The sequence below is a fragment of the Drosophila navojoa genome, chromosome X (genome assembly GCF_054131105.1).
Source record: "Drosophila navojoa isolate 15081-1374.11 chromosome X, UAZ_NAV_1.0, whole genome shotgun sequence".
NCBI lineage: Eukaryota > Metazoa > Arthropoda > Insecta > Diptera > Drosophilidae > Drosophila > Drosophila navojoa.
The window spans coordinates 15886620-15904646 of record NC_142895.1 but is presented as its reverse complement, the minus strand read 5'-3'; the positions used below and the strand labels follow the sequence as shown (position 1 = coordinate 15904646).

Below are 18027 nucleotides of genomic sequence, written 5' to 3'. Positions count from 1 at the left end.
GCATGTAAGTAATTTTAGAGCTGTCAGTATTTCTGTACTAATACTAGGCCCCCCGCCAAATCGTCGCATCTGGGCTAATTTGAAAATTATTCGCTTTTTGTTTTCAATTCACGACAATTACAGTAATTTTTTTTATTTGAGCTTTTGTCAATTCATTTAATCGCTCTGATGTGCAGATGTGTGACGCCAGCAACATTAGAGGTACACTCTAAACTAGGGTTTACCTAACTTTTTTTTATGAAGAGTAATAATCCAGTTTGCGTTGATTTTGTTTTCATAACACTATAAACTTGATAATTGTTGCTGAAATTAATATTTATAGATTTTGAATTATGAAATCTAACAATCTTCTAGTTCGACAAGGGCTAAATGAAAAATAAAAAACATATATTACTGACTCTGTCACACATGATCTTTGGGGGGCATTAACAAGCTAGCTAAACCGGTTGAGTAAATATTTAGTTAAGATTACGTCGATATGCTGTCGGTAGAATCGAATTGACATCCCACGAGATATGTAAGTGCATAGTGCATCCATTCATACATACATATATAGCATATAGTTAGGGTTAGGCATTAGAGTGCGAGTCAATCGTCAAGTGAATGTCAAGCCGAAACAATGCTGCATTACGAGCTAATCTCACTGGAAAATGAGGTGTTCCGCTGCTATATCGGCTGGACGGCGTTGCTGGTGCTTAAAATGTTTGCGATGAGCCTATTGACCGGTCTTATGCGATTTATAACTTTGGTAAGTTTATGTACATGCATATGTGTATGTGTGTGTGTGTGCGCGCTCTTTTGTTTTGATAGTGTCAGTCTGACTCAGCGCTTTCTACATGAGCATACAAGTGATAGAGAGTGCGAGAGAGCACAAGCGAGAAGGATAGAGAGAGAGAGAGAGAGAGAGAGAGAGAGAGAGAGAGAAATGCGCGCAAGAGAGCGGAGCATACGCCGGTATATACATATGTACATACATACACACATGCATATAATAAGAATATAGACAGCGCTCACGCCAGTTGATAGTTTGCAACGTACGAAAGCGGTTCACTCACTGCTAGTTGACAAAACGTGTAAATAAATCGAATTAGAAAGATGAGTCTGGAACTGCTTACCCTAAACAACCCGGTGTTCAAGAGCTTCACGTTCTGGGCCGGTGTGTTGGTGGTCAAAATGTTGGCCATGTCTTTGCTTACGGCCATCCAACGTTTCAAGACCAAGGTGAGCTAGAGTGATGCCGTTGCTACTAGGTCAAAGTCCGGTCAGCAGGTGAAAGTGCATAGATTATGAGAGAATTTATCAATTTTTGTTGTTGCTATTTCGTTTGGCTCTTTAGACATTCGCGAATCCAGAGGATTTGATGTCACCGAAGTTGAAGGTTAAATTCGATGACCCCAATGTGGAGCGTGTGCGCCGTGCGCATCGCAACGATCTGGAGAACATTCTGCCCTTCTTCGCAATCGGCCTGCTCTACACACTAACGAATCCCAGCGCCTTTCTGGCCATCAATCTATTCCGCGCTGTTGGCATCTCACGCATTGTCCATACCCTGGTCTATGCCGTAGTCGTGGTGCCTCAGCCAGCACGTGCGCTTTCCTTCTTTGTGGCACTGATTTCTACCGCTTACATGGCCTTCCAAGTTATCGCGGCTGCTGCGTTTTAATTGTTGACAATAATTGTCGTCTTAGCTTAAACAGAGCCTTTTTATATATGAACGAAATAGCGCCAAGTGTAAATTGTTTATATTTAACGGCCAATATATTAAAATTTTATACACATTGTACAGTCTTCTTGTAGTTCATTGTAATTGCCTCTACAGCTTGTTGCATACAAAGCGGCTACTATTATTACAGAAATTAAAATTGAATGTCAATATTGGGAACGGAAAATATCGCACCATCATATCTTATCGATAAATCACAAGTACCTAATAAAAACCACTGTTTAAAAACTAGTTGGAAAGTGGGTCCAAAGGTTGAAAGACGGAGGATCTAAGCGACTTGTATTTTTAGCATCCCATGAAAGTTAAACGATATCATTATTGCATTTTTCATCAATAATAGTAATTAATATTCATTTAAAAAAAAAAAAAATTAAATATGCAAATTTATCGCTCTTATGGCTATTTTTCCACACATCGATATCTTATCGCAATAGCTTAACACCTATCGATACAAACTTTAATAATTATATATCGATGTATTCAACTGCACTATCTCGATAGTCGCCGCCAGTCAAATTAGAGGTATATCGCTATCGCTGTGGTTCTGACCACTTAATATATTTTTTTTTTGCGAGCATACAGATTAGTTTTAGTGATATTGTATTTAATATAATTAGATGTCGAACTGTCAGTTCTATATACACATATTGTTATAATCCAAATAAATTACGTGGGCATATGATACGCTATTAAAAGGTATGTATATGTATTTGTGTACCTGTACATATGTTTTTTCATAGTATGCCAGGCCCAACCAGTTTCGCCTTGAGGAAAATCAAAATAAACACATATGAAGCTCTAGCAAGTTATTAAAAGTTTTCACAGTTAAATCAAAAACACATGTTACGCGTTAAATGAGATTTCATGTGAGTGCCAAATATTGCAAAAACTATTTGTGTGGCAGTTTGACCAAAACAATCAAACAATAACAGTGTCGTAGAAAATACATGAATCTGCGCCTGTGTGTGGGTGTGTATTAATGTGTATGTGCGTGTTCTTTTTTTTTGCATATGTATTTGAATATGTGTGTGTGCCTGCTCATCTGATAGGGCATTGCTACATTCGTATGCACCATACATACTCGCACACACACACACATACAGACGTGCAACGCTTCGTGTATTTACCTATGGCAAATACACATGTAAAAAGTCACGTATGTACATATATTAGTACGTCAGATGCAAAGTACGCACATAGCTGCTGAAAGCTTGCCTGGCGGCTCTGCCTTGTATATTTACATATGTATATATGCATACGTACATATGTGCGTGCATACATATGTATGTTTGTTTTTGTTTGTACAATTTGAAAAGCATTAGAGAATAGCAGCAGAAACAGCAACAGTAGCAACAGCAGCACTGCCTAAGGTTCTATCAGGTACGCAGCTGTGATATCCGGATTCGATTGAAACTTCTAGTTCCCGGTGTAGTCGTTATCAGAGCATCACGTGATTCATCATAATCATGTTCATTATCTCTTCCTCGCTCTCTTCCTCTCCCTGTCTGTGTGATCTCGATCTAGCTCGTTTTAATAATCATAATATTAATTGTATGCAATCTTTGGACCCTTCGCTCTGTACTTTAGCATTTTTAGCGCGCACTTGAAAGTTCTCAGTGAAAGGCGAATTTTAATAACAATTTCGAATCAAAATATTGATATAAATCTAGGGTTAACTGCTAGTCATATCGAAATTAGTTTGTCAAATTGCAAAATATTAATAGTTTTACATGCGTTCGATACGTTTGCTTGTTGTGCAGTCAAATTGCACCTGTTTACTGTGACAGCACAGAGACAAATGCATCTGTGATGTACATAGGCACACCTATACTTGTTTACATCCATATATGTATGTATGTGTGTATGTATGTACACACATGTTTACATATGAATTAAACTTAAGTACCGCACAATTACCTTTGATTACGTTTGCTGCGATAAACATGCGTAGCGAATGACATGCGATATACAGTGCCGCTCAACTGAATAGGTCTCAAATATTTACCAAGTACCCTTGTAGCATATCTTTTCGCATAATTTCTGCTATTACAGAAAGATTTTATTACATTTTTATTGAGCCCAATCTTGTTAGATAGTGTTTTAGTTCAAATTCAATTAAACTATATTTTATTTAGGTATTTAAATCTCATTCAACGTATTTTGGGATCCACTTTGAAAAATAATAATTGCTTTAAATGTTACAATACAAATTGGCTCTTTACATCATCATACAAATTAAACTAAGATTTCTAAAACTTTCAGATAATCTAAATGAAAAATTAATAAAAAAATTAATATATATTCAGATAATTTAATTGAAAAATTAAAATAAATATAAATGATCATAAGTTATGCATTTTTTGATCATAGAAAATATATTTAATTGAAAATAGGAACCAATTTTCTTAAATTTGAAACCTATTCAGTTGAAGGGCATTGTACGTATGTGTGTGTATGTACATATGTATGCACATACATATGTGTTTTGTATGTCTGTGCTTAATCTAATGTTCAGTTAGCTATTGAAACTTGACCAGACAAATGTTTTGCAATCGGACTTCAAGCTAGCTAGCATATGTTTCTATTTAAGCCAGAGACCCTGGTAAACAGTGCTTAAGTTTAGGTCACTTTTCATTTGATATTACTTCATACATACGTATATACTTGAAAAATGTATAGAATCTAGGAATTTTAGTGAGCCGTGTCACATCTATAGTATCACATAAAAATTGAAGTTAAATTTTGGCATAAATTCTAAACAGTATTATTTTGAATTAATAGGAATTACGAGTAGAGCATCTGAACGGATTCCATTAAGCCTCTGGGCGACGCCGAGCATTTGGCGCTTATATTGAGGAACGTGCAGACTATTGATTGGGCAGTTGTGTGTATTTGTATGTTTTCAACTCGCACAGACATAAACACACACACACACGTATATGGCATTTCCAATTAGCTGCAGTTGCGGGTTCACACCAGGTTGACGATATCTATAATTGCTACGCTGTGTTCGGTTCTGTTCTGTTTTATTCCTGAAATGGCCTGCTTTTAAATGCATTTACTAAATTGTATTTTCTTGGTTTTTTGTTTTGTGTATTTATCTTTTATTTAGATCACACTTTCAAGGGACGTTTAAGCAAGTCATCAAGCAGTTACCTTGCGGTATATTGGTTAAGCAAATCTGAAATAATATGGAAGCGGCAACAGCCACTTTGGTTAGCGAGCCACAGTTGGCCACTGCCCCAGAATTGCCCAGCACATCATCAAATGCCGGCAGCAATGAGAATGGCAGCGACAACAATGCCATGGAGCGTGTGGACACTGACAACATTGGCTGGGCCAAGAGTCCCACTGAGTCCACATCGGAGCTGCGCCATAGGTCAACATCATATTCATTCACGGGCAGCGCCCTGGCCAGCGGCAATATTGCAGATCTGAATGGGACTGCTGCAAATGAGGTGAATCCGTCGTCATCGTCGTCATCATCAACAAAAACAACAGCAGGAGCATCTGCATCTGCATCTGCATCAGCAACAACAACGGGCAGCAACAGCAACGACAACGAGAAGGAACAAAGCGAGGAATCACTATACGAGTGCAATATTTGCTTGGACACGGCAAAGGATGCGGTGGTCAGCATGTGCGGCCATCTCTTCTGCTGGCCCTGCTTGCATCAATGGCTGCAAACACGCCCAAATCGCAAGCTCTGCCCCGTTTGCAAGGCAGCCGTTGATAAGGATAAAGTCATACCGCTTTATGGCCGCAACAGCACACGCCAAGAAGATCCACGGTAAGTGCAACGCAACGACTCACATTCGACAATCTTTGTAACATTGATTTAATTTATATTCTGCAGCAATAAGGTGCCGCCTCGTCCTGCCGGACAGCGCTCAGAGCCCGAGCCAGCACCTGGCTTTCCGGGGTTTGGTTTTGGTGATAGCTTCCATGTATCATTCGGTATTGGTGCTTTTCCATTTGGTTTCTTTACATCATCGCTTAACTTCGGCGAGCCGCGTCCAGCAGGTGAGTATTAATAGACATGGAAACTATATTGTCTTCAATAAATAATATTATTAACTGGCGCTCTTTTCGTTTTCAGCTGCTAATCGCGGTACCACACAGTACGACGATGAGCAAACGCTGTCCAGACTGTTTTTGTATCTCGCCTTTCTATGCATCGGCTGGCTTCTGTTTGCCTAGCAATCTCTGGGCCACAGAACTTTTCAATTAACAGAACAGGCTCCGCTACAGCAATAAGGAAATCACCAACTATAGCAAACAACATCAAGAACACTAAGATTTGCAAAAAAGAAAAAATAAAATAGCATAAACACAAACAAGAAAGAACAGAAAACGAAACAATGGCCCCGAACAGAGAAATCCTCGAAAATTCACTGTGCGAACAGTCTTCATGCGCTTGAATCTTGCAATTAGTGTCCTTGTAATTTCACGGCATACTGTCTTCAATTTTTATAACCAACTTTTAACCGTTTTCCGTTATTCAACACAGTTTCTTAATTGTTTTTCTCTTTTGATATTTTCAAATTGTACATTTTACAAGTTATAGTTAAAAAAAAAAAAAAAAAAACATCGTTGATAGGATTGCTAAAAACAATTCCAGTTCAACCGCAATGCATGGAAACAAATTCTTTAGTAATGAACTTTGGACACAAGCGATAAGGAAAATAACATATATATTTAACGAATATGAATTGTATAGATTAAAATTTCAATGTTTACAAAAGAAAACATATTTTGAAACAAACAATCCAAGCAGTAAACAAAAAACAAAAAAAAAAGACAAAATGACAAGACAATTTGATTTATATAAATTTTTTGTGTAATCGTGATGTCCAAGCGAATTATTTTTACGCAGTTTCTAGCTTTTGCGTTCAATATGTATGTGTATATTATATGTAACAATAAAAACTATAGTTAATGGCAATGCAATGTTTCAAGTTGTATGTGTTCATCATCATTGCTTGATGGGGGTCATTGGCGCTCGATGGGGTATCTTCAAATTCTAGATGTATAGCAGTTCAAAGAACTGCTGAATGTTGCAGACCCGATGTAACTCCCGAAATATGTGATAAGATTATGCTGACTATGCTATCTCACCTATTTGGTGATGATACAATATATGGAATATTCCAGGCGCATCCTGCTTATCATATTTGAGAAGCGATGCTAGCTAAATTGAAAATATATAATATAAAATAATGTAAGGGTTTGCAGAATATATCGCCTGTTTGCTGTTGATATATCTTCCAGGCGCATCTTGATATATTAAAAACCATCGAAATAAAAACGACTCGAAGTTTTTGAGATTTTTTAATATATTAAAATTTTTATTAATGCATTTCAGTGTAAAAATTAAAATGACACATTTTTTCCTTACGTAAATTTCACATGTTTCTTTACTCCCTTATTTTGCGCTCGTTCGATTCTAGTACTTTGTTTGAACGACAAATATAAAACAAAATACATGTACATATATATATATATATAGATCGATTTATACATACATACATACATATATATATATATATATATAGCTTAAATCGTGAATTGCAATTATTTATATAAATATAATTGCAATTTTATTGTTTTGCATATTCACTGTTCATCCTTGCTTTGTTATTGTTTTCAGTTATCTTCTGCTTTAGAACTATTTATAAATTTATTAATAATTGATTTAAGCACTATTATTTTTTGTTTTCGTTTTCCTCTTCTCTTTTAATATATATATATATATATACTTTTGTATATATTATGATGATGATGATGATGGTTTCTGATGATCTCATTCTTGCTTATTAAATTACAGTGTATTTTCACAAAAAAAAAAAAAAGAATTAAATAATCATAAACATAAAATAAACATAATTAAATTTTCTATCTGCGCAAAAAAAAAAAATAGAACCCAAACATAACTTAAACTGTAGCATGGAGCATGTTGAATCGAGGAAGTTACAGGGATTAGATTGCTGTATAGTCGGGACATTACACGTTTCCTGCGTTTGCACATAAGTGTATATACACATATATAAATATATATATTGAGTAATTTCTATATATATATATATAATCGCTTGCTTACAACAAATTGTTATTGCATATATGTATATTCAAGATAAACTTAAGCCGAAAATCAAAAGACAAAAAAAAAAACGTAGTAAACTTTTTGGACAAATCAAATGTGAATATGAAATCTAATTGGGTTTATTCTTGCACAAATCAGATTTATACAGAATATATGCCAAAAATCAGTTGAGAAATTTCAAAAGAGTGTAAATGGCTCGGCTTTAGCCAAAGGTTTGTTTCGCTTGGGACAGTCTAAAACTAAGTAGCTCTCCGATTGCTTTGGGTACAGAGGGGCAGGGGTTATTGAGTGGCGGAGCAGACGGGCAATATATATATAAAGATATATATATGTATATACATATATGTATATAGTAAACTAAGTTTTTAAGGTGGTTTCTAACTTGATACTGAACGGATTTTTGTTGTTGTTTGTTTTTGTGTTTTTCTACTTCAGATTCTTTGCAAGTGTTTTAAGTGAGATTGAACGCAAATATCGAGCTTTGTACAGAAAAAATCAAAAGTGTTACACACACACAGCTATACACATATATATATATGTATATAGCACTCTATATAACTGTATTCTCTAGTTTTTCTTAATGGGCAAGAAATTTGTGAAACAAGCTGTTTGGTTGTTAAAAACTCAAAATGAAAGAAATAATAATTAAATTACATTTTCGCTGCCTGGTTTAAATTTTAATACTTTGCTTCTGTGTTAGGCACTATTTTTTATTTCTTTTCATTTGTTTTTTTTTTTGTTTTTGTTTTTTTTACGTTTTTTCATGTTTCATGTGTGTCTCTGTTTGTTTTTTCCTTTCATTCTCTTTATATATAGTTTTTCTTTTCATATAAATTGGTTTTTGTAATTTATTGTAATTGTAACTGTTTCACGATTAAAAATTTTGTAAAATAGTTTTCGATTTGCATTAAATTTATTATTATTGTTGCTCTTTTGTTTACCCCTTTTCAAGTGTTTCTGTAAGTCTGTGTGTGTGTTTGTGTGTGTGTGCTTATTTATACTAAATTTACGTTTCTCTTTTCAGTTGTTTTTGTAATTTTAGCAAAAGTTCTTTAATATCTCTTACTATTGTATTTTTGATTTCATTATTGTTTATGCCATTGTTTGTCGTCAAATTTACAAATTTCTTTTATAGCTCTCTTTCTTTCACTTTCTCTTTCTCTTTCTATTTCTCTCTGTGCATTCGTGTTTGATTTGATGCATTGAGTTTTATTACTAACAAAAAAAAAAATGCGTATTTGTTTTAATCGTACAACAACGAAATACTTTACATTTATATATATATATTTAGATTTATATATATATGTATGTATTATACTTTCTATATCTTTATATAGAGTTAGAGTTTAGCCTTAGTCTAACTACATATACATATACGAAAACGATACTATTTTACATTTACAATACAATTTCTTTTAATTTAAATTAGTATTAGCATTCCTTTTTTTTTTTGTAATTTATTCCTTTTTTTTTTTTCATTTTACTTGTTTTGTTTCTCTTGTATTTCTTTGTAATTATCGGTGTCATTCACTCAATGCACACAGCAAGCGGCGATCCAGCCTCTATAGATTCGTGGCCTGGGCTTTATATATGGCATACATAGTTCTTCAATATTCCACTTGATCCAAACTTTTTCCAGCTGTGCGAATCGCCGCTTGCATCGAGTGCATTCCGAAGCCAAGTTTCTTGCTCACATTTAGATTTGTTCTTGTTTTTTTTTTTTTGTAAATTAATTTTTGTTTTCAAATAGATTTTTTTTTCAACTTATTTTTTTGTTTTGTTTTTTGCATATTTTTAAATCAATAGTTAATCATTTTAATAACGGTGGATCGTTCGATTCATGCTTAAATGAATTGTTTTACACACATATACATACATATATATATGCATATGTATGTATATATATATATACGTTTACACTATAGTTACATAAGTATATAGAGAAATAACATTGTGGCTTTTAAAACACACACACACAAAAGCAACAGTTGTTGTTGTTGTTGAAACAAAAAACGTATGTATTTTTTTTTTTATTTTAGTTTTTTTTTGTCGTTTTCAGTGTGTGTTTTTCTCTTACTGCTCGCTGCTTCTTAAAGGCAATGCGTCTTACCCACTCTGCACTCTCTCTCTTTCTCTCTCTCTATCGCCCTCTCGCTCTCGCTCTCAGCTCAGCTTATCTAATCCTAGCTGCAACTGCACATTCAAAGTTGATGCGATTTACATGTAATTAAAAATACCTAAATTTAGTTTACTATACATTATGCTCTCCATAACTCTAATAGCTATAAACACACACAAAAAAAAATGTATATATATGCATATATATATATATATATATATATAAATATTTTTACATACATATATATATATATATACATATATGTCTAAGTCTAGAGAATAAAATGTAGAATACATGATATACAAACATCTGCAACTGTCAAATGTTTGTGTTGTAATTTTCTTGTTGTTGTTTTACAAAATTTAAAAAAAAAATCTTTTCTTTTCATTTTGCTTTTTTTTTCTTTCTTTTTTTTTTTATAAATAAATCAGCGCACAACAACTGCTTCTATTAGCATTTTTTCATTTTCTTTGTTGAAAAAAAAAAAAAAAATTATAATTAAAAACAATAAAAAACAAAAAGTAAGAAGAAGATAAACATACAAATTACACACAAAAAATATGTTTTAAGTAACTTTGAGATCATTTAAATGTATTTCTTTTAATGTATGTAAAGATGTATATAAAAAAATTACTTCGCTGACAGCAGACAACAGACAGACAGACACAGACACACGCACACACAGACACACGCACACACAGACAGACAGACGCGGACAGGATTCTTCAATTGATTTGCTGCTGAGCTCGACAATGCATTGAAATACATACGAGTAAACTAATACAGTACGAGATTTCTGGTGTGTGTGTGTGTGTCAGTGTGTGTGTGTGTTGCGTGTGCATAATAAAACGCCATAACTGTATTTATCTATAGAGCTAAATAACTAACTGGCTAAACTAACAGCATGCCACGCCTACTAACTACTACTGCTCGCAATCGGCATCGGCAACATTGTCATTCGCATTGGCCACATTCACCTGACGCAGCAGGCGCAGCTCGTGCGACGCCTCAACCACATGCGGCTCATCCTCGCCAGCTTTGCTGACGCCTATGCTGCTCAGATTGAGCGCCGCACTCTCAGCAGCTGCATTCAGTTGGGTATACTCCTGAGCGGACAGTTTCAGGAACTGTTCGTATGTGGTTAGATGTTGCTGTTGTTGCTGTTGCTGCTGCTGTTGCTCCACATCAAACTGTTGCTGCTTGCTGCTGTTGTTGCTGGCGATGCAGGCATTGTAGGGCGGCGGCGGTGGACGGTCTTGGTAATTCGCAAGTTGCTGTTGTTGTTGTTGTTGTTGCTGTTGCTGTTGCGTTGTGTGCTGCTGCAGCAACATGTGCGTGTTTTGACGCAACTGCTGCTGCAATTGCTGATGTTGTTGCTGCTGTTGTTGCTGTTGCTGTTGCACCTGATAGCTATTCTCGGGCAGCACCTGCGCATAGAGCACCTCATCCACCTGCAGCGCTGCAATGCCACCCAGTTGCTGTTGTCGCTGCTGATGCTGCGGCGATGTTGGCGATTGCTTGATGACGGTTGAAATGGTTTCCTGTACGCCTTGCAGAGCTTCCTCTGTGCCGGTGGCAGCAATATTGCTGTTGCTGTTCGAGTTGTTGTTATTGTTGTTGTTGTTGTTATTATTTTTATTACTATTATTATTGCTGTTGTTATTGCTCTTGTTGGCATTATTATTATTGCTGTTGCTGCTGGTTGTGTTGCTATTGTTGCTGTTGCTGTTGCTGCTGTTGTTGTTGTTGTTGTTACTTGTGCTGTTGTGGTTTCTACTCGTATTATTGTTGTTGCTGTTGCTGTTGTTGTTGTTGCTGCTGTTGTTGCTGTTGCTGTATTCGCTGATTTGTGCATTGGTGGGTAACGCGGACAGATTGGGCGCTGCTTCATGCAGCTCATGCTATTCCTTTATAAGGCGATAGATGTGGTGCGTGGTGCCGCTATTCTGCGCCGCCACCTCAAACACATACGCTATGCATAGCAGTGTCTCTTTCGTTTCCTGCGCTCGCATCACCTAGAACAGACAGATTAAAAGTGTCAATAAAAGATGTGGGGTGAGGGAGACATCTCATCTCATCTCATCTCAACTCAACTCACCTGCAATATTGTGAAATTCTCGAGCACACTGTTCATCATGTAGCGTTCAGGTAGGTTCTTCAGCTTCTGGATGAAATTGATCATGTATTCGCACATCGGCGAGCGCTGAATCCGGTAAACGTAGCGATTGTGCTCCAGGCGCGAATACTCGTGCTCCACCTTCTCCACCACCTGTTTGCCGAACGAGCAGACGATTGTCGAGCAGACGAGCTCAATGTTCTCATTGCTTTCATATCTGTGTGGGGGTGAGCAATTCAATTAGATTTACTATCGAAGGGGAGAGGGGGTAGTAGTCAATAGTGGGTGGGTTTAACTTACTGGCTAGTTACGCCATAGAAATCACCCGTTTCGCTGCCCGTCGTAACGTCCGTGTTGAGATCCGCCCAACATTTAACCAGGTAGAACGCATTCTGTGGACCCTGCTCGTACAGCTCCTTGAGACCGCCGGATTTCTCCGGAAACTTGTCGAATATTTGCCGTATGTCAACAGTCTGTGATAAACATAAGATTAGATTAGAGATCTATATATATATATAGAGAGAGGGAGAGCGAGAGTGAGAGGGAGATGGGCAGTCGAGACTCACCTCAAGCAGCGGATCGGAGAAGGATGGCTTGCCGCCCAGTTGTACAAATAGATGTCGGTGATACTACGCAAGAGAAGAAGCGATATTTAGATATACATACACATGCATATACATATATTTGTAGAGGTTTCGATAGCACTTACGATCTCATCTCTTTGGATTTCCATGAAGGCCGTGAACTCGAGCAAGCGGAATTTCTGTGTGGCAATCGCGCGTCCCTCCCATGGCAATTGTGCGGGCGGAATACCAGCCTCGATTTCGCCGGACACCGCCGTCGATGGCTTGCCGGGCGTATAGGGCGGCTGGGCGAACGGCTTGATGCTGTAATCATAAAAACTATTGGTCAATGCAAATGCGTTATGTTTTTTCTTTTCGATTTGGGGCCAGCGATGCCAACTTACTCTTGCGATGTGCTCGGCTGCAGACCGGGTTGCCAAAATTGCTACAGAGATGCGTGAGAGGGAGAGAGAGAGAGAGAGAAATCACATAGTTAATATAAATGGAACGTTGTACAACACTAAAGCTAAGCACGATTTCATTAATATTGATTGATTTGGTTACATAGCCGATGATGACAGATGATTGAGCGATTGTTGATTGATTGATTAACTGATTGATCGATTGCCAATGATTATATACATATACAAATAGACCAGTACTGAGGTGTACTAAATTATTTGCACTATGAGAACACAACTAACGCAAACTATTTTGTTAAATATTAATATTTACATTTCTATATACATATACACACATATATACATATATATTTGGATATTTAGATAGATATATATATATATTGATGTCGATTAATAATTGTTGTTGTTGGCATGTAATAACAAAAGCAAGGAGTCGATTTCAATGAGCAAGCGAGCGTTGAGCAGGTGGATTCTCGAGCCTCAAGAAACACGAATAACGAGTAGCGAGTGGCGAGTGACGAGTGAGTGTGAGAGAGAGACAGAGAGAGAGAGAGAGAGAGTGACAAACTGGCGAATAACGAGTCGTAGTCAATCACAAAAAGGGGCGAGTAAACGTTTGGTGAGTAACTTACGTATGTGTGTGTGTGTGTGTGTAAGTGTGGTGAATAACGAGTAGACAACGTAATGATAATCGTATGCACGTTATGGACAACATAGAACGAGTTAAGCACAAGAGCATAAAGCAACACAGAGAGCAAACCAATGGAATGGCTGGAAAGGGAGAATGATGAGAGAGAGAGAGAGAGAGATAGTAGTGAAAAGTGAGATAGTATAAGATAGAGATTGAAAGAATCACAGAGAAAGAGAGAGAGAGAGAACGAAAGAGATGAAGTGAGAAAGCAAAATAATGAATTAGAGGCAGAGTGAGGGAGAGAGAGAGAGCGAACAAGAGAGAAAGAGGAAGTGAGAATGCAAGAAAACAATAAATGTACGTAGAGAGAAGATAGAGAACGAGAGAAATGAGAATGCGAATGAGATAGAGAGAGTAAAAGAGAGTGACAAATAGAGAGACAGACAGAAAGATGAAGAGAAAGAGAAAATATGAGCGAATATGAGAAATGAGAATGAGATAAAGAAGGTAAAAGAGAATGAAACAGAGAAGGAGAGTGAGAGAGAGAGAGAGAGTATAAGCGAAAGAAAGACAAAGAATGGAGATTGAGAAAAATGAGAACGAGAATGAGATAAAGAAGGCAAAAGAGTGAGATAGAGACGATGAGCGAGAGAAAAGCAAATGCAAATACAGAGACAAAGATCACAGATCGGGGATCAGAGATCAGAGATCAGCACGATTTAGAAGACGACAAGGAAACGAAATGACATGAGAAATAGAGGGCGAGACAGACACCAACAGATGAAGATGGAGAGAGAGAGAGCAGAAGCTAAGGCTAGAGCGAGGGAGAGAGAGAGACAGCATGAGTACACAAACATAAACGAGCGCAATACACAAATACACGAAACGCATGATCCGATGATCCGATGATGCGATGACCCGATGATCCAGCCAGCAAGCGCAATTAGAGCAGACCTGAAGTATAGCAGTTCGATCAGCTAATGAATTGTTGTTACAACTAATGAGTGTGAGTCGTGGCTGTGAGTGTGTGTGCATGTGTGCGTGTGGGTGGCCAATGGGGGGTTAACGATGTGAAGGCAATGTGACGGAAGGACGAGTCTAGGCGAGAGCCCTGAGAGCGAGCGAGAGAGACGGAGAGAGAGAGAGGTGTGCTGTTTCTGTTAGTTGTTGCTGATTGTTGTTTTTGTTTGTTTGTTGCTGTTGCTGTTGTTGTGGAAATTTGTACACCGATGTGAAGTGGCATATTGGCGGTTCTGAGTGGTTCGTATGCTTAGCATGGATAACTTGATTCTGATTGCTTACGCCCGGATACAACGGCGGGTGGTGCAACGGTGGCGGCGGCGGCGGCGGTGGCAGCGGTGGTTCGGCCACTGATGGTGACACTGCACCTGTTGTTCCACCACTTGACTGCTGCTGTTGTTGTTGTTGCTGCTGCTGCTGATGGTGCTGTTGCTGTTGTTGTTGCTGCTGCTGCTGTTGTTGTTGTTGTTGCTGCTGCTGTAGGTGGTAAACTGCTGCAACGGCCGCCGCATGTTGCTGATGATGTGGATGCATATGGCTATGCGTGTGGTGCGGCATAGTGTGATGGGAATGGTGGGCTGGTAGGTGGTGGTGGTGGTGGTGGTGGTGTTGGTGGTGTCGTGGCGACGGCGACGACGACGACGATGACGGCGGCAGTGCAACGCTGCTGGATGCAGTTGCACCGCCACCGCCACCGCCACCACCACCAGCAGTAGCAGCAGCAGCAGCCCCAACACCACTACCAGCACCACCCGCAGCTGCCGCCGCCGCCGCTGCCGCCGCAGCCGCCGGTGACTGTGCAACGGCAACCGCAGCCGCAGCGGCAGCAGCAGCGGCAGCAGCAGCAGCCGCCGCCACGCCCACCTGATGATGGTGGTGCGGATGATGGTGGTGGTGGTGCTGGTGCAGGTGCGCATGATGCGGATGCTGATGGTGGGCGGGCTGCGGCAAGTGCTTCGCGTGCTGGTGCACGCCCGCCGTGAGCGCCGAGGCGGCCAACGCTAGATTATTGGCCGCCTGGGCGGAGACAATCTGTGAGCTGGTCATTGAGCTCATGGCCTGCAGGGTCTGCTCTTTCTCATTGAGTAAATGCAAGGAGACACCATTTGGTTCCTGGAAAACAGATTGTCATATTGTTGGTTGGGTCTCGTGTGTGTGTGTGTGTGGGTGTCAGTGTGTGTGTGTCAGTGTGTAGATGGAGAGAGAGAGAGAGAGATGTGGCGACACACTCAAGCATTATCCAATTCTATCAGACGTCACTTGGCTAAGGGGGAAAACTCACATATGAAAGCCACAAGACTCCGCTTAGCACCAATACACGCAGCACACAAGCCAACTGTGTGTATGGGCGTGTGTGTGTGTGTGTGATAATGAACTGATGTGTACCATATAGATATATATATATGTATATATACACAGTTGACTGATCTATTGAACTGGGCTCCACTTGCAACTGAGAAACTCTTCCTTGCTTTTCATGCTCTTCGGCTAGATTTGCTTATCGACAAATTTTCCACATTAACAAAATACACAGAGCAGAGTTAAGCTCACACAGATAGAGAGAGAGAGAGAGGGAGTGTGTGTGTGTGTGTGTGAACGTGAGCTTAACTCTGCTTGGTTAAACAATTTATTGTAGTATATGTACTTAGGCAAAGCATGTGGACAATTAACGTATGGCAAATTGTTTGCTATATTCTGTTTGCTCTTCACATTTGGAATATATGCTATATGCTATATACTATATAGTTGTATATATGTAGATTTCTCTATATGTATGTATGTGGTATATATACAGATTTGGCACACTTACGACTTTGATTTTGGCTTGAATTTCACGGAGTTTCCGTCTGGCGAGCACTTGGATATGGGAGCTGACTTGTTTACGGGTTCTCGTCTTGCCCGTGCGCAGTTTGATGTAACGCGCGATTAGCTCGTTGCGCCCTATAAAAAAGCGAAACAGAAACAGAAGAAAAACCCCAATTAATATTAAGCAATATTATTATTATTATTAAATCAATAATACAATAGAAAATGCATTCAATTAAAGAAGAAACAATATAAAATGGATAAATATGCATATATCATATATGTACATATACATATATGTACATACATATAACTGCACATTTTTGGCGCCTAGTCAGGCATGAATCTAGACCAAGTTACGCTTCTCTGCAGACCATATTGAGCATAGTTATTAGCCAGACTTTTAACATATTGGGCACATTAAACAACTTAATAGATTTTCAAATATTTGTACAAATATTAAATATCAGATACATGTATATATATATATATGTGTGTGTATGCTTCAACTTGTAATATATTTGGCATATTAAAAATTTAATGGATTTTTCATATGAAATATCAGAGATTTATATATTTTTTTAAATAATTAATTCACTTAATTTTTCTAAACTTTTTACATATTATAATGATAAAAAAAATAGATATTCAAATTATACATATGTATGTATGTATACATATACATATGTATGTACAAATCTACATTCATTTTGTATATTTTCTTACATTTTAATCAAATTTTATTTGAATTCGTCGTGATAGACTTTTTACATATTTGGTAGATTTATTTATTTATTTATTTTATTTATTTTATTTATTTTGTTTATTTTATTTATTTTATTTATTTTTTTTATTTTATTTATTTTATTTATTTATTTATTTATTTATTTCTTTATTTTATTTATTCAATTTTTTTTTATTTTATTGTTTATTTTATTTATTAATGTATTTTTATTTAATTATTTATTTTATTTATTAATTAATTTTTTTTTTCACTGTTTATTTTATTTATTCAATTATTTTTTATTTCATTGTTTATTTTATTTATTTATTTATTTTATTTATTCATTTATTTTTTATTTAATTGTTTATTTTATTTATTTATTTATTTATTTATTTTATTTATTAATTTATTTTCATTTCACTGTTTATTTTATTTATTTATTTATTTTGTTTAATATTTATATTTTTTAATTTATTTTGTTTTATTTATATTTATTTTATATTTATTAATTATTTATTTTTGTATTTTTTATTTATTTATTCATTTTTTTCTTTTTTCTATATTATATAAGTGCATATGTTTATGTATTCATCTAACTTAAAAATTTTTTTTATATATATCCTATATACATATATATTCTATATTTATTTTTTTTTATACATATTTTACGTAACATTCTGCATATCAACAAATAAATATGTTACAAATTTCATAAACCTTTTATGCAGATTTTTGAGATTCCATCTCACGTTGTTTGTCCACGGATCAAACGAAACAAAAACAGCTAAAACAATGCGCCG

At 36.9% G+C, this 18027-nt stretch overlaps 4 protein-coding genes across 10 annotated transcripts in view; 3 read left to right on the top strand and 1 right to left on the bottom strand.

Moving 5' to 3' along the window:
* Positions 1-583: 583 nt before the first annotated feature.
* Mgstl (Microsomal glutathione S-transferase-like) lies at positions 584-1783 on the top strand. 2 transcript variants are annotated; one of them, XM_018108681.2, is made up of 2 exons: positions 584-748; positions 1337-1783. In XM_018108681.2, exons 1-2 carry the CDS (start codon positions 620-622, stop codon positions 1661-1663), a joined length of 456 nt encoding a protein of 151 aa, XP_017964170.1. In that variant the 5' UTR covers positions 584-619; the 3' UTR covers positions 1664-1783. The 2 variants fall into 2 exon arrangements, with proteins under 2 accessions (XP_017964170.1, XP_017964171.1); XM_018108682.3 differs by lacking the exon at positions 584-748 and adding an exon at positions 1009-1221.
* A 439-nt stretch (positions 1784-2222) lies between these two features.
* Positions 2223-6673, top strand: LOC108656543 (suppression of retinal degeneration disease 1 upon overexpression 1). The gene is made up of 4 exons (XM_018108676.3): positions 2223-2419; positions 4836-5513; positions 5580-5746; positions 5823-6673. The coding sequence occupies exons 2-4, from the start codon at positions 4915-4917 to the stop codon at positions 5921-5923; spliced, it is 867 nt and encodes a 288-aa protein (XP_017964165.1). The 5' UTR covers positions 2223-2419; positions 4836-4914; the 3' UTR covers positions 5924-6673.
* A 2164-nt stretch (positions 6674-8837) lies between these two features.
* Positions 8838-18027, bottom strand: part of sd (TEA domain transcription factor 1 homolog scalloped) — a 75101-nt gene continuing 65911 nt past the window's right edge. For 3 of the 6 annotated variants that reach the window (XM_089264735.1, XM_089264733.1, XM_089264736.1), the window contains 8 exons: positions 16508-16638; positions 14980-15810; positions 13029-13069; positions 12771-12963; positions 12628-12690; positions 12362-12534; positions 12044-12278; positions 8838-11960 (listed from right to left, as the gene is read on the bottom strand). In XM_089264735.1, the coding sequence (XP_089120861.1) occupies positions 11847-11960; positions 12044-12278; positions 12362-12534; positions 12628-12690; positions 12771-12963; positions 13029-13069; positions 14980-15810; positions 16508-16638 (1781 nt within the window). In that variant the 3' untranslated portion in view covers positions 8838-11846. The remainder of the gene's footprint in view (positions 11961-12043; positions 12279-12361; positions 12535-12627; positions 12691-12770; positions 12964-13028; positions 13070-14979; positions 15811-16507; positions 16639-18027) is intronic. The other 3 variants (XM_089264734.1, XM_089264737.1, XM_089264738.1) reach the window with 3 other exon arrangements.
* Positions 16267-18027, top strand: part of rut (adenylate cyclase rutabaga) — a 186456-nt gene continuing 184695 nt past the window's right edge. The window contains exon 1 of the mRNA XM_089264722.1: positions 16267-16287. The gene's annotated coding sequence lies outside the window, so the exon portion shown is untranslated. The remainder of the gene's footprint in view (positions 16288-18027) is intronic.